Source organism: Paramisgurnus dabryanus, chromosome 2 (genome assembly GCF_030506205.2).
Source record: "Paramisgurnus dabryanus chromosome 2, PD_genome_1.1, whole genome shotgun sequence".
Classification (NCBI taxonomy): domain Eukaryota; kingdom Metazoa; phylum Chordata; class Actinopteri; order Cypriniformes; family Cobitidae; genus Paramisgurnus; species Paramisgurnus dabryanus.
The window spans coordinates 51,627,169-51,652,849 of NC_133338.1; the positions used below are offsets into that span (position 1 = coordinate 51,627,169).

Consider the following 25,681-nt stretch of genomic DNA (forward strand, 5'->3'; position numbering starts at 1 on the left):
AGGCTTCGAGGCAGAATTTTTGCCTCGAGGAATTTTTTGAATCGAGTAAATCGAGTAACTCGATGAATCGTTTCAGCCCTAAAATAAAGACACAACCTTCACAATCCTCTGCTCTGGTCAGACTGACAGAAAGACCCTCCACGTTCCATAAATAATAATAATAAATTAGGCAGGGGTACAAATGTCCGCCCTATAGGAACAATCCTCTGGGGTCTCTCTGATCGGTGTGTCCTGATAAACGGATCTCAGCACTTTTTGAGCACATTCTCAATGTCAAACATCGATAACTCCTCCCATCTGCTTTCCAACAGCCTCTTCTACATATTCATGACTCACTAAGATCAATGAGCTGCCAGAAAGACTGATGGACAGAAGCAATCGCCTCTTAAACGACAAACACAAACCTGGAAATTATTCAGAGGCTTCTGATGAATGAATACAACACATGCTAATGGAGAGATATGAAATGAATTTAAGAAACAATTCATCCAGAAATTCTCATTTACTCGTCATTTCAAATTGGTAGAGCGTTATGTCTTCAGTGTAACACAAAAGGTCATGTTAAAGGATACCCTGGCCACTTCATATAATGAAAGTAAATGAAGATTGGGGTTTTTAAATTAAGTCGTTATTCACGGAAAATTCAATCAAGCTCTGCTCGCCACATTGAGGAGTGTCCATTCGCTTTCATTTAAATGAGCAAGAGAGTTTTTAATTTCTGATTAACTATTTCTGAAAGAAAATGAGATCATGCACAAAAGAAAAAGTCCCTTTGCTGCAGTCAATATTCAAACAGTGGAGGGAAATTACAGGTAAAGTAATAAATGTCTAAATTAGAAAATTAACAAACTGAGTCTTTAAATAATCTTCGAATGTACACTACAATTCATGCTGGTCGTGTTTGAACAAAAAAAACTGTCAGCATTTACTAATGACTTCTGAAACACATTTCATAACATACTAAACGAATGTTATGCATTGTAAAACTGCAATGATTGCAAAAATATGATGCTATAGAGACAAAAGACATTAAACAAGACAGGCCAAGTCCCAAAGTACTTTCATTAAAACAAAACAACAACGATTTCAGTTTCATGCAGTTTTGCTGTTCGTTTACATGACGACAGCGTTTTTGGGTCCTGAAAGCGCAAACATTTAAGTACAGGGTTCAAGTTTATACGTCACAAATACGTTGGATAAATACGCCATTAGATCGGCAAGCAAGACAGATTCACAGTTAACGGACGGTGTTAAACATATGCTAACGTTAGCCGGCACCGTTTGGTGATGCTAGCAGGCTATATGCTAAGAGCGAGTGTTACTAGTAATAGATCATTACGTTTAGTAATACTACTCGATAAAATCAAGGTAAAGTATTCCTTAGTTAAATTATATTAATCAAGTTATATTAAATACATAGGAATAAAATAGTAAAAAAGAGGATTTAGATGATAAACTCGACAAAGCTCCAAGCTTAGATCATGCAGCAGCGTTGAACCGAAACCGGAAGGCCAGCAATCAAACCGCTTGAACAACTTAAACTAATGTGAATCTGTGATATTGGTGATGCCGCGTTAACCAATCAGGACCTTGCTGTAGTAGTGACGTGATTACAGGGAGCAAGCGAAGTCTCAGCAGAAGCCCCTCCCATGACGCGGATTTCCACGTGAATGTCTCGAATGACTAGAATTTCACACGCGAATGAAGCGAATAAACTCAAATGTTCAAGCGTCCAACTACGCGCGAATAGTACGTTTTTGCCGCCTCAACTGCGGCTGGTGTAAACACAACTTTAGAATAACCAAAACAACAATGGCGGCCAACAGGACTGTGTTTTTGCTGCTCAAGATATGAAGTTTATTAAGGTTTTCCAAAAAAGAAAAAAAATTGTCGCTTTACAGACCAGGGTCAGTTGCCGTAATAAACCCACCTCATTGTCTGTCTAAACAAAACAGCTTGATGTTTTCGCCATCTTGATTGAATTTATCGCTCTGTATATGAATGTGCGCTGGTGTGTTTTGTTTCTTTACAAAATAGCATCAACATCTACTTGCCTTGGATGTATAATACAGTGAATTTAGTTGTATTCGCAGACCCGTATCAATCTTTTTGACACCGTTGTTGTGTGTAAATTACATTTTTCATACACGTAAAGGAAAAACTTTTCCGTTTATCACTACATCGTTGTAGTTAATTGTCGTCATCATAAGATTGCGTGTGTATCATATGCACACCGCCAGATTTTTTAAAACTTGCGTACATTATGCGTGAGGTCGCACATGCGCGTACATAAGTATGTAGTATGTAGGCCATGAGAGGTATTGCAGTTTGTCGCAATGCGCATGCGTCGAATGTCAGCGTGCGTACGTGTATGAGTCAAATGAACTATGCTTGTGCTTTCGACTGTGCGTGAACGATCGTGTATTCATCAAAATAGAGACAAAACCCGGGGCTTAAGAAAGCAGACTCTGCTACACATTTCCTTTTGTGTTCAAGAGAAATCCATGATATCCAGATGCCCTCAGCATCTTTATAGTCTGCACACCAAACAGACACAGAAGACACAGCATGATATCACCTTTGATCACAGCGAACCACAATACACTTCCAATGCTTACTGAATGACTGCTGAGGTTTATGTTAGTAGTAGTGTGGAAAAAAGAAGCGGATGTGTGCTGAAATATTGAACAGAAAGAACAAAACTAAATCCAGAAAGAATCCTTGTGGTACCATGGTTCATGCTTGTCTAGATGCCTTGACTTGATCAATCTTGTTGTAGGCTTACCAGCAAAAAAGCAGCCACTATAATGTGTTTTTCCAGCAACTAAGATTCGTTGTCAATAAACTCTAATTTTTTAAGATCTGCTGTGGTGCTTTGTTTAATTTCTCACATCTCGCAGTTTCCCCCTCAACTCTGAACCATCCCTACAGTCCTGGTTCAACTTCTAACCCCTCTGCATTGTGCCAGAGCTAAATGAGAAGAAATAAAACCACATGGCTCCTTCAGCACAGCATGACGCCGCCAGAAGCTTTGTCCGAGGTGACCTCAAGAAAGAAACAGAGCAGCATTTCGATTAAAACATCTTTCAATGACAGTCGGCTTTGTAACACAACAAAGCGGACACCTCCTGATGCACTTGGCTAAATCAACAATAGGAGTAAGTCACGGTACGGGATGATGTATGCGCTCAACACTAAACCAGACAGGACTAGTCAATGATGGGAACCACAGCGGAAAGAAGCGGGGGGCAGGGAGGCAAAATTTGCACCCTGTAGGATTTGACGGGGGGAGAAACTAGCATCTATTAATAATGCGAGTCGCTGCAAGGGGAAATGTCTCAAATGTGGCTTTTTCATGGAGCTACCAACTCCAATAACCATGAATTATTTGCTATTCATTTTTTGCTAGCTTTACCTTTCGTCTGCTATATATTCTCACAGCCATTAAAAATCTAATTTGCCATCACCGCGGAGACCAAAGAGGTCCGGCACCATATGGAAAGGCAGAGAATACACAGAATTAGCATTTCCCAACAGCACTCGTAAGACGCTGTCGCAAGCTGAATAATTCAATCATGCATTATGGTAAATGCCCATAAAACATACGGCTGTTTAATGGAGTCCAGAAGACAATAATGCCATTGAACATCCCAGTGTCAATGACACGCTAAAGCATCTATGGTGTAATCACCGCAAATCTGATTCAAGTAACAAAATAAGGTGTGGTAGATGTGACAGCGGATGAATAAGTGACATGATGCAGGGTAGGGAGGAGGTATTGATTATACCACCTCCAGTCTGAGATTTGCACAAGCAAGCAGGAAACGGCAGTAAAAATAGACTTTTGCAAGCCCGGCGGCCGGCAGTTTACGGCAAACGCCCTCTCGGGACGCGAACGGACACAAACAAGCTTCAAATGAGCCTTCGTCGTTCACGCCACATATTCGAACCCGCTTCCATCCCCCACGCCATCACGTTACAACACATCAAGCGCTGATTGAAATTCAAATGGGAGCGAGGCACAACAGGATAGATGTTTCGAGTCATTGCGGAGGTTCTCAGGGGTCCAATATGGCACAGCTCCATAACCACTTAAGTACTGGTCAATTTTACGCAGAGATTCTGAGATGTGAGATTTCATGGGTGATCAATGCGCCATCTTGCAATCCAGTCTGAGAAAATGTACTCGGCATTCATTTTTCCCAATTTGCCACTCGCACAAACACAAAACCCTAATGCTCGCATTAACTTGTTCATTAGTCGAAGAACTTACTGGATGGAAATGGACGGCAAAGCTTGAAATTATATTAGGAAGGCTTTACCTTAAGTAATTCGGTTAGGAGGGTTCAATAACGACAACCTGAATGAACACCAGCGCTAGTCACGGACCCAAAATCAATTTGTAGGAGAAATGAGCTAAGGTTAAAACTATATGAGGTAAATCTCATTCTAGATCAAGATCACTACCTCAAGTACACTTACACCATCCTGTCACTCGACTCCAGGCACTAATAAAAAAGACTGAAAGACTGAACCAAAAGATACATCAAGTAAAGATAAAGAGATATGATGGCTCAGAAAGACTTGTGGAATGAGATCAACACTTGTACAGTCAAATTGTGAGAGATGTAAACTTCTTAGATGTTCATCAATATGGTTTTTCCAGCAATATTTAAAATTTTTTACATCTGGTGTCCAGATATTGAATTTAAATCCATGTTTTTCACTTTTCCAAAGCAATTTACATTGCAATAAAGGGTATACATTTTATCATTATGCCTGTTGCCTGGGAATCGAACACACAACCTTTGGTTGGCTAATGCAATCCTCCATCAACTGAGCTACAGGAAATGAAAAGTCCAAAAATATATATTTTTTAGAAATCATGGGCATTCAAGAAAAGCCCAGTTCAAACACACAAAGCCAAAAGGATTCATACTTTCATTCAGAAAAGCGTCTAAGCCACAGTGAAATACGCACACGCCTCTTGTACTGTTTATAAAACTAATTTTGTTTCTCTGGTAGCACTTCTATTGTTTTGAACCTCAAAATCACGTATGTGTCACTTTCTGGGATCTGGTTGTTCATTTCACAGTAGATGTTTTATCACAAACACTGTTTATAGGCTGAAGACGGACGCGCGGCCCAGACTTCCTAATGACTTCCTGCATTTCACACAACAGTTTCCTCTCAGGAAATATTACCAATACAAACCGCTGCAAGCACTGACCCAAAACCACAATATACGAGTCAAACGTCTGTAATTAAATGTGAGCGTGCTTGCACCGAGATAAATCTAATAAAAATAAATTGCACGTGGGATGAGTTCACTCAACTAAAAATATCATTAAATATGAGAAACATATTCTCAGACAACACTGAAATAAATCTGTTTTGGACGGCCACAGTGAAATTACACAAGTATATATATTTAACAATGATAGAAAATCCTTCAAAACACCATGTATAAATTATTGATAGTCCCCTTACGTTGCACAATTTATTGAAATTGGAAAATTGTATAATATTGTACAATGCATTATTTAGCAAGTTGTCGCATATATTTATTATCGTGCAGACCTAATATAATGCCAACCCATTCTCACCAAAAAGCAAATTGACACGCAGTGTGATTATCGTGCAATAGATACGCCAAATTCCGATTTTGCGTGCATATGATACGCCAGTCCTTCCCATTCACATATATGGCGAATCGTTTTGTGTCGTTTTATTTATTGTTTTCTCATTTGTTTTCTGTTTTTTTTACCATTTTCGCTTAGGTTTAGGGTTAGAACAACTTTTTGTTATATAAAAATGACACCCTAACCCAAACCCCAACTCTAACCCCAACTCCAAGCGACCATGGCTTAAATATAGACAAAAACATAGAGAAACCTGTATATTAAATAACCTACTTAAACAAATCTGAAATCTAACCCTAAACCCAAACGAAAATGGTTTAAACAACAGAAAACAAATGAGAAAACAATAAATAAAACGACACGAAACGATTCGCCATATAAGTGAATGGGAAGGACTGGCGTATCATATGCACGCAAAATCGGAATTTGGCGTATCTATTGCACGATAATCACACTGCGTGTCATTTGTACGCATCTTGGTGAGAACGGGTAGCAACAATGCATAACACCACATATCCCAGTATACTTAAATTCGGCATCTCGCGATCTTCAAAAAAGCTTTATTCTATATACAGAGCTCCCACACAAAGTCAAATGTCAAATCCCCAGATGGTATTCCTTAGGTCACAAGTTAACAAGCGGATTACATTTTGATAAAGGAAACTAAAATCGCAATCGAAACTAAAAGGCAACAAAAAATTTCCTAATATTCCATGACTAAAAAAAAAATACAAATATAAAATTCCCTCACTTTGAATGTCTGGAAATTCCATGATATTCCAGAAATCCCATGACCCGTGGGAACCCTGTATATAGCTTACATCTTTATAACACTTATTTCTCCTGCGTGTTGTACAAAATCTGACATCCAGGGCCCTTAATGCTCTTCTATTTCTGCTTTTAAAGCAAACCTTAATAAATCAAGATCATCATAATAATAATAATAAAGCATAATATATTTTTTGACCTACTGGAGAATATTACACACACTTTAAATAAACAGGCCAATGAAGGTTTCTTTTAAGGCTAAGAAGACTGGAACCTGTAAGCTCAGGTTATTACCCTTATTAGAAATTAATTACTACTATAGTCAGCGTCAGGCAGTTAGTTGTACTATGTATCTAGGGCTTTACCCATGGGGAGCAATTGAACCCCTGACCCCCCGTCTTTTCGGCAAGCGACTCACCACACCACCCTGACCGCCAATTGTTGGCCCGGCTGTGCTTGGAATACAGCAGTGGGCTGGTGTGGACTCTTTTTACCTTCATTTTCAGTGAAACATAATCCTACAGGCTCAACATGTGCAGAACCAAATCCGGAGTGTTTATATTTGCCAAAGGGAAAGAAAAGATTGATTGTAAGAGTGACTGTAAATGTTATTTGACTGCAACCGGTAATTATCCAATCACTCAGTTTGTGTGTACACGATTTTGCATAATTCACATAAAGTGGGGCGACTGTGCGAACGTCTAGAGTCGAGAAAGGCAAGATAAAAGTAAATCTGTGTATAATTACGCCGCATAAAAAAGATCCCCTTTTAAGCGCCTTTACGTAATTGCTTTTTGATGAACATAATGGGAAGGACGCAATAACCGCACCCCTGAAAATCATGGGAGTTTCATCTCTCCCAAAATTACCTAATTACCTAAATCAAACCTTATTATGAGGTGAGTGACAAGAGAAATGAAAGAAATCGTATTTGTGTACGTTAGATAACAGAAACGAAGGAAGGTTCAGCCCTCATCTTAGCAAATACACTTTCTCTAATTATAGTCAAATATTAAAGGCAGACTCGTCTTCAAACTAATTCGCTTAATTTGTGAGCTTAAGTGAAAGTAGGCCTGTTTACAGCTATCTGCTGCAGCCATTTTATTTTTCTAGGCGTATATGCAATTTGTTACATAACAAATTTACAAAATTGATTTAAATTGGATTTCATGTTAAGGTTTAGTATGCTTAACACAATCTAATGGCAACAATTTTACGACGAGGCAAATTCGTATAATCATACAAACGTATTCATAGGTTTAAATATGATCTGCTTTTACCCTAGTGATGTTGGGTTTAAGGGTTAGAGTTGGGGCTTTATTAAGGCTGTGTGTCCACCAAAGCAGTTTTACCTGCAATTTTTTTTAAATGATTTGCTATGGGAGCGCAGCGTTTAAAAAAAAATGCTGGCAGCTAGTAAGCGTTTAAATAACACTGAGAGCCGAGCCTGTAAAATGTGAAAAAAGTTCAACTTTGGTACACTGTAATGGTGCGTTCACACCAGACACAGAAGAGGTGGCAAGCGCGAGTAATTTACATGTTAAGTCAATGCAAAAAAACGAAGGCATCTTGTGGTGCGGTAAGCGCAAATGGCGCGACACGGACGGCAAATTGTGCAGTTGATAAATCTGAACTTTGGCGGATTTTCGCGCCGGGTTAACCAATTAGGAGCTTCCTCTAACAAAACAACAAGGGAGGACAATCATCATCGCTTTACGAGACATCTTCGTTCTTTTACAGGAATATAAAGGATCTTGTTTGGAAGAAAGTGAGTGAAAAGTCGAACAATCTGGTAACTTCACTAAATTTGAGCTATTTAAGCCCCTCCATGACACGAATTTACGTGTGAATGTCTCAAATGACTAGAATTTTACGCGACAATGAAGCAAGTAAACTCAAAATGTTCAAGTGTCCAACTACGCACAAATATCGCATTTTTGCCGCCTCTCCCGCGTCTGGTGTGAACACACAGTAAGAAGTGAAAAGTTGGATCAACTTAACTTTTTGAACAATCAAAGTAGAGAAGGGGCAGGACAAATACCACACCAACCAACCGGCACATTGTACAACAACTAACAGTATTACAGCAAAAAGTGGTGAGCTGAATCAACGCTTTGGTGGACACAGGGCCTAATACCTTTACTTTGTATGATTTCATATGAAATGGCTACCTTGTAAAATGCTTACAAAATCTTTTGAGATCAGAATGGTATGTTTCAAAATAGTTAAACATGACAGAGGAATGCACTTCTTCCACAAGTATTCGGTCAAATATGCATGATCATCATTTTTTCCCCCATAAAACAGCTCATTAGGCATACGCAGTAACAGCTGGCCCTCGCTTAATGACGCCCCCTCCCAAATGACATACTCCCTGGATTCATGTCACATGTCCAACAGCCCAGTGCTGGAATGTCAGAGCGACTCTGCAGGTGCTCTCTTGTCCTTATCATCCGCATGGACTTTTTCTCTTGTGCTCTTTGTATCTATCACAGTGTCAGAGGTCAACGTTTGAGGTCGGGGACCGAGAGCAGCTGGCTTCCATCATTCCTGTCGCCCACAACGGGAAAATGCATGTGCCGCAGCTGCATGACAGACTACAAGTTACAGATGCTGCACACATCCCATGATGCAATAATGTTGAATGAAGCGTTTCTGAACATTAATGGTCAAATAAACTTTATTCTAAAAACAAATGCAAAATTTAAAAAATTAAACACGTAGTAATAATAAGAGTAATGCAATTATTATTTACATTAAATAAATATTATTAAAGTATAGTACAACAAATAGGGCTATCAAAAGATTAATCGTGATTAATCGCAATCAAATACAAGTTTTGTGTATGCATCATTTATTTGTAACACTCACATACATGTATAATTTTAAGCAAAATGCTATTTATTTATTTATATATCAAATTGTTTCTATAAAGGTTTTTGTATGCATTTTAACATAATAACTACACACACTACCTACACATATATTTTGCAAACACAAACTTTTATTTTGTATGCGATTAATCGCAATTAATTGTTTGACAGCCTTAAGCTTTTTTCTTGAGTCTAGAGATTTTAACAATCTTTTAACCCAGTAAGTGTTAATATTGCTTATATCTTGAACACCACTGCTTCATTTCAATTGGTTGTCGTGTCGCTGGAAACTTTCCATCCGTTCGCCATTGGTCACTGTTGCTCGTCTCGCCGAAAATTGCCAGCTCTCGATTAAAATCAATGGGTTGTGTTGCTTTGAATAAGCAGGAACCTGAGTCACATCTAGGGACCAATATATCATACAGACAAAAAGGTGGCCTATTTGACTTAGGCCAAAAAGCAACCACCTAGAAACCACCCAAAACACCCTAGCAACCACAGAGAAAAGTTTGGCCATGTCCCCAACACACCCTAGCACTTGAAAGCAAACCTTACATAGAAAAAAAAAACATAGAAAATGCACAAATGCAATTTATTTTAACTTTGAAAAAGATCAACCCCATCAAAACCCCACTTCAGCTTATATAAAGTATATTCATAATATAACATTCATTTATAACGTATAATATTAGCTACCAAGAATGACACGTGATACATTTCTTTAAATGAAATGCTCTGCTTTATTTGTCAAGCCCTCTTTAAAGATTAGTGACCGCTAGAGAAAAAGTTATTAACATACACCAAGCATCCAATTTTCCATACTTGAATTTCTTGGAAATACACATATAAAAGTGTTTGCTTTAGGAGTAGGCACTAGGCAGGTATGCCAAGCCCTTTCCAGACATTTGTTAAATCCAAAAAGTGATGTCACGGCACTTGCTGGAGATCTTTAGGAAGCCTTGAGCTTTCAGGAGCCACAGGCTGAGTTCAAGCAGACTGGCACTGAGTTTTAGCTTACACACAATCTTTCTTCTGTGATACTCTGTGTACCCTACAGCCCTACAACGCACCACGAGCCTTTCTCAAGCAGCCGGCAGAATAGAGTTCCCGCGGTGCCCGTCATCAGCGTTCACACAATGTGCAACGGGGGGCTTCAATCACCTTCAGTGATTTCACAGCAAAGTCTGCTGGGCCGTTTGGCACAGATGCACGCTATGCGCCAGTGTCAGTCTTGTATAACATTCACAGACGTCTGAGAAGAGGGAACAGAGGGAGGGAAATACAGCAAGATTTACTGCCATGCGTTATGGGAATATATGAGGAGTTTAGATGCAAAACCCTCTAAGTGCGCCGGACATGTTTTCTAGTAAATGAGCATTTTTTATCAGGCACTTATGTTTAGGTTCAGTAATTTGACTTTAATGGTAATAAAAAGGTTATTACTCAGTAATGTATCATTATGTGTAATTAAACTTCAGAAAAATAAGGCTACTAACCAACAGCAGTACATTGTATAATTTAATATGTTTTGTTTAATTCAAATTTTAAGTTTTGGAATGTTTTATAGCTTAAAATTTTCTTTGGGGGGCATGAAGGGATGCACTGTACACAAGGGGGGCCGCACAGCGAAAATGTTTACGAACCACTGACTTAAAGGGGCCATGGCACAAGACTTTTTTAAGATGTAAAATAAATCTTTTGGTATCCCCAGAGCACATATGTGAAAGTTTTAGCTCAAAATACCCCACAGATCATTTATTATAACATTTTAAAATTGCCACTTTGAAGGTGTGTGCAAAAATTTGCCGTTTTGGGTGTGTCCTTTAAAATGCAAATGAGCGGTTTGTTGCAATTGAAACTCAGTTGTGCTGTGAATTATTTTCTCTCTCTTCTTTTCTCTGCACTAAATGGCAGTGCTGTGATTGGATAGTGCAGATAAAGGGGCGGTATTATTATAATAAGAGCTCCTTATGACATCATAAGGAGAGCCAAATTTCAACGACCTATTTTCTCATATGCTTGTAGAGACTGGTTTACCAGAACTAAGTTACTGGGTAGATCTTTTTAAAATTTTCTAGGTTGATAGAAGGACTGGAGACCCAGTCATAGCACTTAAACATGAAAATAGTCAGATTTTCATGCCATGGCCCCTTTAAGGCATTTCATAGGTATTTAACAAAATTGACTATCTATTGGTGCAAAACCCTCTTATTGGCATGTAAGGTTTTTTGTTTTTTTCCTATAGCTGCGCAATAGGTTCTGGGTTCGGTCCCAGGAATACAAATACAGATGAAAGTCATGCCTTGTAATGCACTGTTAGTTGCATTGGAGAAATCCATTCATATAAACGTAATGTAAATATTTCTATATTTCGTTTAAGTTGCATCCTGCAATCATATACAATAAATGGTGGACCACATTAATTTGCATACTGTATATAATCTATACATGAATAGATATTCTAGTCAACCTTCATCATGACCATTCCTATTGCATCATCAGCATATTGAGCAGGTGTGTAAACGACAACATCTGGTCCTTTCAGGTTTTATGATTAAGTGCAATGCTAGAAAACTAGTCAAAAGAAAATTACTACAACCTTTTTCATGACAGCTGAACTAGCAGAGTTGAGAAAACGGAGAGAAAAGTAATTCATGTCGTGGTGGCTCAAGTAGCGGGCCGTCCTTGCATTATTAAAATTAAAAATGAAAACTAAACTTCAAAAAATGTCAGCAATAAATAAAACGGTTTCAGTTGGAGCTGAGCATCATGCAGTTTCACACGAAAAATTGGTTTCTCACAAATAATAGATCTCATGTCCTCAGGTCCAGCTTTAATATGGTATTGATTGTGAAACCTGCACAATGGAATTGCGAAACTCTAGAAGTTATGGAGAAATCATAAACACAAAACTGTATAACTTTATAAACCATATTTTTCATTTTCTCTCAACTGTTAAATGAGTTACCCACCCTACTCAAGAGTTATGAGTTTGATGAAATCACTAACCCATAAATATGGGCAACAGCTATAGCGAGGGCTCAGTTTGTTTGGATAGCTCGAGTCCTGTTTCATATTAGCTCAATTCTGTTTGTGAATGTGAGGATGTAGGCCTCTGACTGGGTTTTACTTCACTTCCCCAATGAACATTCATATCACAGGCATCCAGCTGTAATCTTCTCCAGCTGTTACGGGTGGCAAGACCCACAGCGGCAGGAAGAGAGATCCATATGGGACAACATCGGCACCCAAATGCGTGTTTTGAACACCAAACATTCCCTTAGCATGACCATTTCAACAACATTCCTCTGACAGTAATAAAAACCAAACTCTACCTTATGGGTATTTGTGTAGAGTGGTCATTTTCTCAAACGCTAGACTAAAATAGAGCACTCAGTAACATAATTATACACTACTGATGGTAATGCAGCGGAATTGACATTCGCTGGCTCAGATCGTAAGTAATTTTTCCACTAATGTCATAAAGCCTAAGCTCATCCTTTCAATAAATGGACTCAAATTTGTCACAAGTGGCTGGAACCACTCCCACCTCAATTTATAGACTGACATCAGTAAAGAAATGCTGGTGAACATAGTTATTAGCATTAAAGCTTCTTTTCCAAGCAAACCAAAATGTTCAGAACCAAATATTTACACACTGTAAACTGCCAACCATTGTGTCTTGAATAGTTATGCGAAACAATAGGCTATATCACTTCAAGTCAATCGACGAGTATTTGAAAGTTGCTTCAGCATCAGACCAGAAACGCATGCTCTTGCAAACATATTTTGCTCACTATGAACTCTGACCAATACAACATCGGAACGTCATGGCGTGACCTTTCTCTACTGAAAAGCGAAGATAGACGAAAGGCGCCACGCGCATATTCGCAGCAACGTTCGAAAAATATTTGCATGCACAAAGTCTAGTGTGACCACCCCATTATTTAGCAAGCATATAAATAATCAGTGTTCAAAACACCGGGTTTCCCGCAGCAAATTTGTTAGTTAAGGCGGTAGGGTTTCCCAGCTTAGGCGGGCCACCCGAACTGCAAAGTGCTGCGGGAAACCCTGAAACGGTCTGCCTCACTATGATTTACAACGGTAAGCTTCTAATAACGTTTGTGATGTTTTTTAATATACATAAAGGTAAATACCGTACGCAAAACAAAGCAATTTTATGTTTCAAAAAGAGATGTCAATAAAAAGGCAAAAAGTTATAGACTGCAGCTTTAAGAAAACCACGAGTAACAAAATCTGCATCCCAATTTGCCTACTTATACTACACCCATCTGGGAAATTTATGAATACACATTATAACATACTGCCATTTGGAACACACTAATTCTCACTTTGAATACTATTTTAGATGGATAGTATGTAAATTGGGACGCAGGGAATGTTAGTTCATACTTTCATATTGGGCAAAACACGCAATTTTACGAGTCACTAACGACATTTTAAAAATCACAATTGATATAGTTTCCATAAATGGAGGTTTGCGCCATGTGCACTCACGCGTTATGGGAAACGGGTTCAATTCAAAACTCGGCATGCTCTGACTGCATACTGCAATTTTGCATAGCGTGCACAACTTAGCTCTGCATACTGATTGAGTGGCTTATCATTCATTGGCTTATACATCAGACACTGTCAAGGACAATACAAGGCTTTTGTCTTCTCATAAAGAAACCTAAAGGACATAATGACAAATATCTAGTCAAATTATTCATCGCCACTTCTGCCGCCAATGCAATAAAACCATACCATCAATCACAATCCATTTACATGCTGCCATCATCAAGCCTTCGTTTACACATTAGGCAATTAGCCAAAGGTCCATTGTCCATCTAAATTAATAAAGAACGCCGGAGGCCGAATCTCTCAGCTGGAGGTTATTGTAACGCCCTATTACCAGTGTGATTCAATTGCTGACAATACAGAATTTATTACTGTGATATTGATCCTCTTTGTTCCCCAGACATCTGAAAACATGCAGCTGCAACAGTCATGATGACTCTGTATAATGATCATTACGCACAACAATGGACAGATATAGCAAATCAAGCTATCATGCTGAGCCAATATTATCACACAGCTGCAAGCAAATGTTTCAGCGCTATACATTTACAACACAGTTAGAAAAGACTATGGCTGCACGGTATTGAAGGACTCGAGGAATCGAACGCAAATTGTGGCTTTGGAAATATTTTGTATTTGGAAAATGGATTGGACAAACTGATTGGCAGAAAACCTTTGCCAGCAACAGACAACACGCTAAAGACTATGACTGTTGCCATCATAAGCTTGATTTTATGTGATTTTTTTTCCATCATTATTTATTTTTCTTTGAAAGAAGTGTATATTTTCTTAGTTTGTTGTTGTAAACTATTTTGGTCGCATATGTGACCGAAATTTAATCTGTGCGACCTTAAAATATATTTGGCAGCATTTGTGCGACTGCCTATTTTGTTGTGGTGCGACTTAATTTAGATTGTGATGCTGTGTGCTGCTGTCCCAGGTTCAGTGTTCTCTCCAACGTTACATAACCAATCAAATTTCACCATTAAGTTCTTACGTTTAATTGAGACCGCAGTTTGGATAATATGAGCGTCAGTCATTCCTTGTTGCCGTGGTACATGAAGCGCGAAAATGTGAAAGACGAACCGCGAGCATGACAAGAACGAGCCGACTACAGCCAATGTTACTACTGTAATTAATGACGACGATCCGGATTCAAATGCGACTCCACCACCGGAAAATAAGACTTGACGTTAAACCTTTCAGAGAGAGTGGCTTAAAGATTTCGAGTGTCTCCGCTATGAGAAGGCCCGATGTAACTTACTGTGTTTACTGTAAATCCTGTAAAACGGCGTTGGTGGCGGAATCAAAAAATTTTAAGCGCCAGACCTTGCTTAGACATGGCAAAATGTGTCGTGACAAATGTGTTCATTATTGATGGAGACACCGACCTGTCTGTCAAAGAGTGTTTGATGGTGTTTGTGCGCATGCGCTATTGAATGGACATCCGACAAACATCTTTGTGGTCCATGTTGATGTGGAACACGACAATGTTGATGGTATGTTTTTATAGTATTTTTTTAAAACATTGCCTATTTAGTAGTAATAGCATCCTATCAATACCAATATATATTAGCCTTCTTAAGGTCACTTTTGTAATATACCAATTAATCAGTGTTTTACGTGTTTGCTAGATTTTCAATTGTAATCTTAATCATTTTACCTGAAATTTCAACAGCATTTGGGTATTCATTTAGGAATCTATGCAGCAAAAAAATAAAAAATAAAATAGAAGACCAAATTTTAAATGCTGGCCATAGGATGTGTAAAGCCCGGTGGTGGTGTTTTATTTTTAATAAAATAAATCTATTAACATATACATTGTAGTTGTGGTGCTTTTTAATTTTTGGATGGATGCGCCTACATTTTTTGCTGGTGCTCCTAACTCTTTAAAGTTGGGGGCACCAGTGCTACCAAATAAAAAAAGTTAATTTTGAGCCCTGAAATGTCCCAGTTGGGATAGAGATTGTGCCTTTTTTAAAGAGTTTAATTTAACATTCATGTTATATATTTTGGTTGCATTTAATATTACGTAACTAGACACTAGGGATGTGCATTTATGTCATTTTTTCATTTCGATTAATCCATAGGTCTGAAGAACGAGTACTCGATTAACTGGGGGCGGGGCAATCAAAGGGGCGGGGTGTACACGTCATGGTGAAAATGAAAATATTTTGATTAAAACACTCAAATAAAACTTAATTTTGAAGAAACTACGACAGAACAATGAACACATACTAGATTCCTAATTAATCAAATGTTTTTTTAACACATTGAAGTGAAACTAAAGGGTTAATAAACACAAACCGAAGCCCTTTCTATTTGACGCACTCTGCATAATATTAAGCCTTTATACGACATAAATGTACAAAATGCATCTATCTGCATAAAATGCAAGACTTCAACTAAGGTTTCAACTTATCTAAAAAAAAGAAAGTTTAACTCCCTTTGTGGATGTGCATCAAAAACAGCGCACTTTTAAACACGTCCAGTCAAAGTTCAAGCTTCATAACATTAAGCAGCTTTAAGTGTTTTGCTATCATGCGCGTTTAGCTGTGTCGTGTCGTCCTCTTACCTCAGTCAAGATGTAATGGTAATGCTCGTATGGCTCTCTGGTATCTCTTGACATTTGATGTTAAAATATGAGATTGAACTTTTGACGGCGCGTACATTTTGCAACTGACTGACTGTATTTCCGAAAATCACGACATCCTCTTAAACCATAGTGCCTCAGTGATGTGAGTTGTGGCTGGCTTCACGGGATCGGCGGGCTGGCGGGCTGCCGCGCATTGCGCGGATCGGCGGGTTTCTGAGGTGCGGTCGCGCGGAATTATCTGTTTGTTTTTGAATCACGCATGGTAATGTTACTGATGTCATACTTCGTCTGCGTAGCTTGACACGACGTCAAACACGCATCTCCAGACCCAGTCTTTACTACCACATGCGCTTGTAATGCTAACCAGACACCCAAATGCCGCCATATCCACAATAAATAAATAAATAAACCCACATGATCATCGTTTTCGTGATCGATCATCAATGCCACGTTCAAGTACTCGAGAGTACTCGTGCCCATCCCTACTAGACACATAATATTAAAGTATCGATAAATTAATTGAATTGAATCAAATCGTAAATGCATAGAAGAAATGTTTGTTTCGGCAAACATCGCATAGCTGGCGGAGATAATCGATACTGTATCGTATTGCAATGAACTGTCCGATTTACACCCCTACTACATGCTGCGGAATACACTATGCGATACAATAATACTTTAATTTACAATATATCAAAATAATATTAAAATTGATTTAAAAAGTAAAAAAATATAACAAACATACATTATTTACGATTTCTGTGAATATAAATCATCACTCTCCCAGTCTCAGCAGTCTCTCTGCTATCTGCGTCGACCTAAAACTTTGACTATACGAAACATTTTAAAGTGTTAACATCATCCAGTTGCAACCCGTTGCAAACGATTTGTTGTACGATCTTGCATCTATAAAAAAGACAATCTTGCATCTATAAATACTGCAGGGCTCCAGACTGCCCCCAAATGGTGGCATTTTGCCTCTAAAATTTGAGAGTGTGCCACTGAATTTTACATCCAGTCGCACATGTGCAACCAGTAAATTTGACCTTTTTTTCCAAAAGTGCACAATAAAATGTGTCACTGAATTTGAAACAGCACATTGTACTTTCTGCATCTATCATTAAAGTTTTTATTAGTAATACAGTGGAAATTAGTAGAAATGTGAATATTTGGTTAGCATGTTGATTTATGGTGTGTGCCCCTAAATTTTCTGGTTGCGCCCCTAAAATTTTCAGTTGGGGGCCACTGTGCTCCTAGTGAAAAAAGTTAGTCTGGAGCCCTGTACTGCGCTGCTCATAGCAAATAAGCAAAAACGAACACATTTTTGTTGTAACATTAACTTACAAAAACTAAAATATATCTATGTTTGGAAAAAAATGTTGTCTTGTACACACATGTTGTGGGCTCTGCATTTGGGGAGGTCTGTGATGAAGCAGCTATCTTACATCGCCGGGTGGTTGCAAACAGGGTTGCGAGTGTGTTTATACAGTTTAGCATGTTGTTTACATTGACCGCAGGGAAGCCATCAGCAAACAATTCTCTCACAGCAGGGTTACGCCGATAAGACGGGATGTAAATAGTGAAAACTTTCCTAAAAAAATTCCTTGCATGTTTCCTTTCCAACACACTGAAAACTTGGAACGCCGTTATTGATGAGGTGACCTGACCTTTACCAAACCGCTTTTGGTCCACATTTAGGACAACGAAAAACATGTTTCACATAACCAGATATTTTCAGAAGGGGACCCCACAATTAGTAACTTGAAACTCGCTCTCCACATGTAGTAGGTCCGATTCTCTGGAATCAATCAAAACTCCCAAAGGAACTCCCTGTTCTCCCCCTAATCTCCTGGTTTTATTACTTTCCAGACAGAGCCTGCCCATTCCACCCAGCCCCCCGTTACTCTCTTTTGTACTGATCTCCAGCAAAGCCTGTGATTTTTACTCCAGCACATAGCTTTTCACGCAGCGGAGTCTCTTCCATCAGCCTAGGCACGCAAGAGAAACCGGCCGCCAACTCTACTGCTGCCTGCGTGCTCGCAACGAACGTGACACCAATGAACAACAAGCAGTCGTTTTGAGCACTCACACCAAATAAACCGATGCCAACATGTTGCAGAGTAAATCAAATGATGAATACATTAAAAGCAAGCTTTGCAGTTTCACTGTACACAAAAAGAACTTCAGATACACAAATTACCGCCCTATGCACACTAATTGCAACCTTCCTCTTGCAAATTCAGGACGACAGCCCGGATTTATCTTTATGGTTTCAAGCTAAGTCATTTGCTTTCTCTCTTTCAGACCAGATCAAAATAAACGGTAGACGACTAGACGTGCTCCCCAAAATACTTTCTGCTTTTTTCTTTCGTGTCTGAGTTAATAAGACACAATTCACTGTGGATTGAAATGAACAACAAGAGTTCATGTCTAACACCCAATGTAACATTTGAACATCCAAACAAAAAAATGTGCATGTAAGACCTTCATGCATAATAAATAAATATGAAAAAGTGCATGATACATTCCATAAGCACTGATCATGAAACAGGTCATGCATATGATTCATATATGACACGGTTATTATTTTAAGGTTTGGTCACTTTAAAATATATATATTATGTATTTTATTTATGCTTAATGCAAATGAAAACTTTGCAGTGTCCTCACATCTAAATGTGATAATAAAAATATTGCACATTTGCAGTAAATCATTTAAGCTTTGTGAACAAAACTGTACGTGTCCTGTGTAGCAAACCACCCCACATGAAAAAATATCATACTAAAGTAGTTACTATAGTAAACTGAGGTATATTATAGTAATTACTACATCTATACCACAGTATTTTGTATTATTAGCTAACTTACCTGTATATATAATTGATCAACTGTAGTACACACTGTAACGTTAGTAGTATGCTCCATTATTTACTATGGTAAGTTTGAAAACACTGTAGTACATGGGAATTTTACTACAGTTTACTATAGTAAACAGTAAAGTATACTGCATATGTGGGATGGTGTTTATAATGTTAATAGTTTATGAATTCACGTATTTCACATTCATAGCAGAAAGTTATGAAAAAACTGTTTCATGTCGCTCCTTACCTTTCTCAGCGCGTGAAGCCGTGATGGTGAGGCAGAAGACCGCGAGGAGCAACCGGGCTCCCCGCTCCGCCATCACTTTAATCACAAATCAAACAAGTACGAGAAGCTTCGGTCGCGATCCGTATTTACAATCCGTCTGATCGAGCGCTCGTGTCGCTAGTGTGAACGCATCCGGAACGAGTCACTTCCGAAAGTTGCCGAAGGAAACATGAAGCTCGCCGAGCAGAGACGCGATCGGCCGGAGAAATGCGGTTTAAAACTTCAACAGGCTGCAGGGCGAAATCAAAGTCAATCCATATTTGCGTGATTAAAACCACGCCGACGTGGAGAAAGACGAAATAGGGGGCGTCCGCGTAGACATTGTTTGTAAAGGTGGAGATATATAGACCGAGAGAGTCACTCAGTCCGGACGGTTGGAGATATTTTTTACTGATCAGAGAGCGAGAGAGAGAGTGGTAGAGCGAGCAGCAGGAATTCACACCGGATCGCTGGAAAACAGGGAACGGATCGCGGAGATATGCGGATTCTTTATTTGATGGACTTTACAAAAGACTGGAATGGGAATCTGACCTTTTATCTTATCGAAGTTCCTTTCATGTTTTATCAGTCGTTTCTCAAAGTATATTTTAAACACCGATTAAGCCTTAATTTAATTCAAGGCTTCAGTTTAAATCAATGTAAGGACTTTTAAATACCGTACAGGTCCATTACTCTGTTGCAAATGCAAAGGTTTTTTTACAAATACTTTATGTATACAAATTAGAAATGATTTTGCTTTTTTTAAACATCAGCTGGTCGAGAAGGATATCCAGGATTATATAATTTCAATTTCAAGCAACATGTTTTGCTTTCATTAGCAATGCCTGCCTATATGTTTTTTATATTTACATACTGTATAAAAAATAATATTATAAAGTAGCATGTGTTTAAATTAGTCATTTAACTGCCATTGACAAAGGCAAGACTTTTTCCAAATCTGCAATGCATTTATTTGGAGGAGCTCCATCTACTGGCAACTGTGCTTACAATTGCTTTAAATCTGTACAAAAAGTGATCAGTATCTTTATATAACATGATAAATTACTTAAAATTACGTGATCAAAACAACATGACAGGCAGGCTATAATTTAATTACACTGTTACAAATTTCACAGTATTACTGGCAGCTGTCTGTCAGTAATTTATTGTAGATTTAAATGATGTTATTTACTGGTTTGTTTAAAGTTAAATGAACATTAAACATTAACAAGTCTCTATCTTTACAGAATAAAACTTAAATAACAGCCTCATGCAAAGCTTTCTGGGAACAAGAAATCCTCATTTACCTTTTTCTGTTTAATTCCTTCAGATTATGTTTCCCAGAATGCTTTGCATGAGGCTGTAATTTAAGTTTTATTCTATAAAGATAAACACTTCTGTTCATTTAACATTAAACAAACCAGCAAATAACATTATTTTAAACCTACAGTAAGTTACTGGCAAACAGCTGCCAGTAATACTGTAATTTCTACAGAATTTTTTTTACATTGTAGATTTAGGCATTTTAAAGGAATACACCACCTTTTTTCAATATTTTACTTGGTTCTTACCTCAACTTAGACTTATTAGTACATACCTATCTTTATTCAATGCATGCACTTCATCTTTGTACAGCGTGTGGTGAATGTGTTAGCATTTAGCCTAGCCCCATTCATTCCTTAGGATCCAAACAGGGATGAATTTAGAAGTCACCAAACACTTCCCTGTTTTTCCTATTTAAAGACTGTTACATGAGTAGTTACACGAGTAAGTATGGTGGCACAAAACAAAACATGGCATTTTTGGGTAAGAATGATAAAAATGAGAACTATATTGTAGTTTGCGCGTTGCTGCGTTTACACCAACCGCGGTAGAGGCATGAAGCGCGAGTGATTTCAATGTTAAGTCAATGTGAAGACGCTTTGACACGCGTCAAGAGGTCCCGCGGCGCGGAAGAGCCGTTCGGCGCGGCGCGGAAGACACGCTTCCGCCTCTTTCACGCGTGAAGCTCGCGCGAAAGGCACGAATTGAGCGTTGTGCGCAGTACGCGCGAATGGTGCTTTTTGTGCATTTTGCAGTTCACGCGAATTTGCGGCTGACGCCCGAGTTAAAAAATTTGAACTTTGGCGGAATTTCGCGCCGCGTTTAACCAATCAGGAGCCTGCTTGCAGCTGTAGTGGCAGCCCCGCCCGTAGTCACTCATTCAACCAACGCTTGATATTGTACGTAAGCAGTCACCTGGAGCTATACGACACAAGTTCTTATTTCTATAGAGGAGACAGAAATAAAAAGGACCTCGCTTGGAAGAGTGTCAGTGAGGACATTGGGCAACCTGGTAATTGTAATACACACTTCACTTTTGAGTCATGTGACGTTTATCGACCCGCACCGTTTATTTTCCCCCTATAGTAACACATATCAACATCAGTCATCTTGCAAACAGACAACCGCATAGCACTTGCCCCTCCCACAAGAAGCGGAGTTTGCCTCTGACGCGCGTCAAATGCTTGCTTTTTCCACGCGTCTACTCCGCTCTACACGCGCGAATGCATCAAAATTGTTCAAGCGGCAAGCCACGCGCGTCCGAAACGTGGTTGGTGTAAACTCAGCATAAGTGTTCTTCCGCCATACAATATAGTTCTCATTTTTTATCCGCTTAAAAAATCTGCACATTTTTATTTTGTCCCACCATACTTAATTGTGTAACCATTCATGTAACAATCTTTAAATATGGAAAACATGGAACTGCTTGGTTTCTAAAATCAACCCTGCTTGGATTCTAAGAAATGAATGGGGCTAGGCTAAATGCTAACACATTCATGACGTGCTGTACAAAGATTAAGTGCATGCATTGAATAAAGATAGGTATGTATTCATTAGTCTAAGTTGAGGTAAGAACATAGTAAAATATTGAAAAACTGTGGTGTTTTCCTTTAACAAAATATTCCCATGCTCAATTTTCAATCTCTGTCATTGATTAATATTTATAATATTATAATATATTAATATTTATGTTAATAGTGATATCAGATCTCTTTCCTCATACATCTGAACATTCTGTTCTTGATTAGACAAAACCTTTGGGATCATTTCTTATTCACAAAACCGAGAAAGACCCATTGGGTTGAATAGACGTCTTGCATTAACCCATAAATGACACTTTTATTATGCAGAGGTGAGAAGATGGGAAAGATTTTGAAAGCAATGAAGAGTGTCTGCGTGTCTGTATGGCTACTTTCGTATGTTTTTTCACTCGGTGGCTAAAGGATTAAAGCACTTGGCAGTCGAGCTGCTGAGGATTACATGGATTAATACAGGTTTAAAAAATGATGGCGGAATTAATCTGATCACTGTAAGCATTGAACCCTATTAATTTAAGACAGATTATTTCCTTGTGGACTGATATCATACGGACATCATTGTCTGCCGAATTGTGAATACTGTAGACACAGAATGATCCAGACTGACAAGGGTTATTTAACTCCAAACTTTGAGAAACACACTTCATTTTGCTTACTTTATTGCACTCAAACAAAACGTTATAGGTATATGGTATTTTTCATAGTGCCATCACAGCAGTATTGTTTTAATAAGTGTACTCTGCACATAACTTACTTTTTGATTATTTACTCTAAATAAAATAAAATTTTATTAAATATCACTAAATATGCACCTTGAATTGTTGATGAAAGGGACTGCAAGTAGTTTGGCAAACAATACATCACAGCAAAAAAAAAAAAAACTGTCTGCTTGAGATGTGCATATGAATCTTTTCTCAAAACACAACTTTCCAAATGCTTCAATTTATGAATTACATAAAGAATAATTCTCACAGAAATGAAAAGTCTCTAGTTAATATGTTTACTCATGCTTACATGTTGCTCTGAAGCTCTACTGCACTTGAAACACAAGACGTGAATTTTCTGAAGAATATCTCTGGTTAACTGGACTGTGAATGAATTAATTGCAAAGTTTTGATGCATAAGAAATTTTTCAATTATACATTTTAACTCTTTTGGAGCTCGATAGCCGCCGGCCCTCGTTCCCTTTCATTATATGAATAAAATTGCCTGGATCTTCTTGAAAGAATAAAATGTCAGAAGAAATGAGAGCAGAGGCTTACAGGATTTTAAATGGGTCGGCCATCTTTCAGCCCAGCAGGAGTCTCAGCCTATGAGTCTGACTTCACCCGCAGCACAGCAGGAGAGTCGATCCGAGATGAAATGCCCAAAAACTGCCTGCCATAAATTCAAAAGAAATACTTCATGTGCATCATATGACCGAAGGATTTCACAAATGTTAGTCTCATTGATGGACAATATTACAGAATACAGCAAAAGGCAAAGCTGCATTTAAAACCATGGAAATTATCGATTACAGTATTATGAGTGTACTCAATTACGTACGCAGTAGATGTACAAAGCCATAGTTTCAATTTTTAACTGAAGCTAACACAATAAAATGACATTAAGACAAAGCTCTGTAATACTTAAAGGTTATATTGCTTCATTTCTACATCTGTTTTAATCTGTGCTTTCTTCTTATCAAAAACAATTGTGACCACTTACAGGGGCTTTCAATCACCAGCGACCACACGAATTTCAAAGAGAATATAAAAAAATCTAATGTTTATCTCACATTTGCAACATACTTACTTTAAAACAAAATATGAATCCTGAATGACCTAAAAAAAAAAAAAATGTTAGCATTTTAATCATTTGATAAGAAAATGCCAATTTACCATTTGCACACCAAATTCTTATTTATGTCACATCTTTTGCACAGAAGCAAATCTGCAGGCCAGAATATTTGATTCATTGTAATGTTTTCCAAGACAGGCGGTCGAATATAACCATCTTGAGATCAAAGTGCCATACTGCCCTAACAATTTTGGTGTGGTTAAAATGTAGTAACCATGATTGTTTTGGTGCATTGATTACTATTAGCAAAACCATGGTTTTACTACAGTAAACATTTTTGTTTTTTAACTGTAGTGAACCACACTAAAAAAACTTATCTTGTTTAATCAGATGAGTTGTTATAACTTATAAAATAAAGGGCTGTCAAAAGATTAATCGCGATTAATCGCATACAAAATAAAAGTTTTTTTTTCCGCATAATCTATTTGTGTGTGTATTGTGTGTAATTATCATCTATGTATAAATACACACATACATGTATTCATTTAAGAAAAATGTTATTTATGTATATATTTATTATTCATATATAATATAAAATATATTAAAATCTAAATAAATATTTATATACATGTAAATGTTTTTTAAATACAAATACGCATGTGTGTGTATTTATATATACAAAATAATTACACACATTGCAAACATTTATATATTATGCAAAAACGAACTTTTATTTTCTATGCGATTAATCGCGATTAATCTTTTGACAGCCCTAATGAAATATAGTTGAAATACGTCAACTTCATTTTATAAGTTGTAGCAGTTCATCTTTTGTCAAGATAAATACTAGTAAGTTGAAATGACTTGTAAATCTGAGTTGATTAAAAAAATTATTGCAGCAAAGAATCTTTTACATTGCATAGTTAATTTTCCTAAAGGTTGACTTTACATCAGTATGAAAACTTAGATAAAGCAGATTTTGGACATTATATTGCATGACCGTATATGATTTTACATTTATTCATTTAGCAGATGCTTTCAGTAGCAGCCGTTGACTTTTTGATGTATGTAGCCATGTGTGTGGTTCCTTTTTTCAAAATACGTGTTCTGCGCATCGAGAGATCCTGTGTGCATCACGTGTTTTGTCAAAATAAGTGCCTGCTGCCGTTGCGTCTAAAGGGTTTATGGTTTATGATAAAAGAGACGCTCGTGTTTGCCAGATACTCACATAATCTTATGCGTAATCAGAGTTTACTGTTATGGGAGAGTCTTGCGTGTATTTTGTGAATGTGAATGTATTTTGCGTCTCTTATATCATAAACACTTTGAACGCGTGTGCAGCAGGCACTTATTTTGACAAAACACGTGATGCACATGGTTTACCTGATGCAACAAACACATATTTTGAAAACGCAAGCATGCAACACACATGACACTCCGAACACTTATTTTGAA

At 37.9% G+C, this 25,681-nt stretch overlaps 1 protein-coding gene across 8 annotated transcripts in view; it reads right to left on the reverse strand.

Moving 5' to 3' along the window:
* Positions 1 to 20,011, reverse strand: part of neo1a (neogenin 1a) — a 184,250-nt gene extending 164,239 nt beyond the window's left edge. For 5 of the 8 annotated variants that reach the window (XM_065261603.2, XM_065261601.2, XM_065261600.2 and 2 more), the window contains exon 1: positions 19,569 to 20,010. In XM_065261603.2, coding sequence (XP_065117675.1) covers positions 19,569 to 19,641 — 73 coding nt within the window. In that variant the 5' untranslated portion in view covers positions 19,642 to 20,010. Of the gene's footprint in view, positions 1 to 19,568 lie in introns of all 8 variants that reach the window. The other 3 variants (XM_065261606.1, XM_065261604.1, XM_065261602.1) reach the window with 1 other exon arrangement.
* Between the last annotated feature and the right edge of the window lie 5,670 nt (positions 20,012 to 25,681).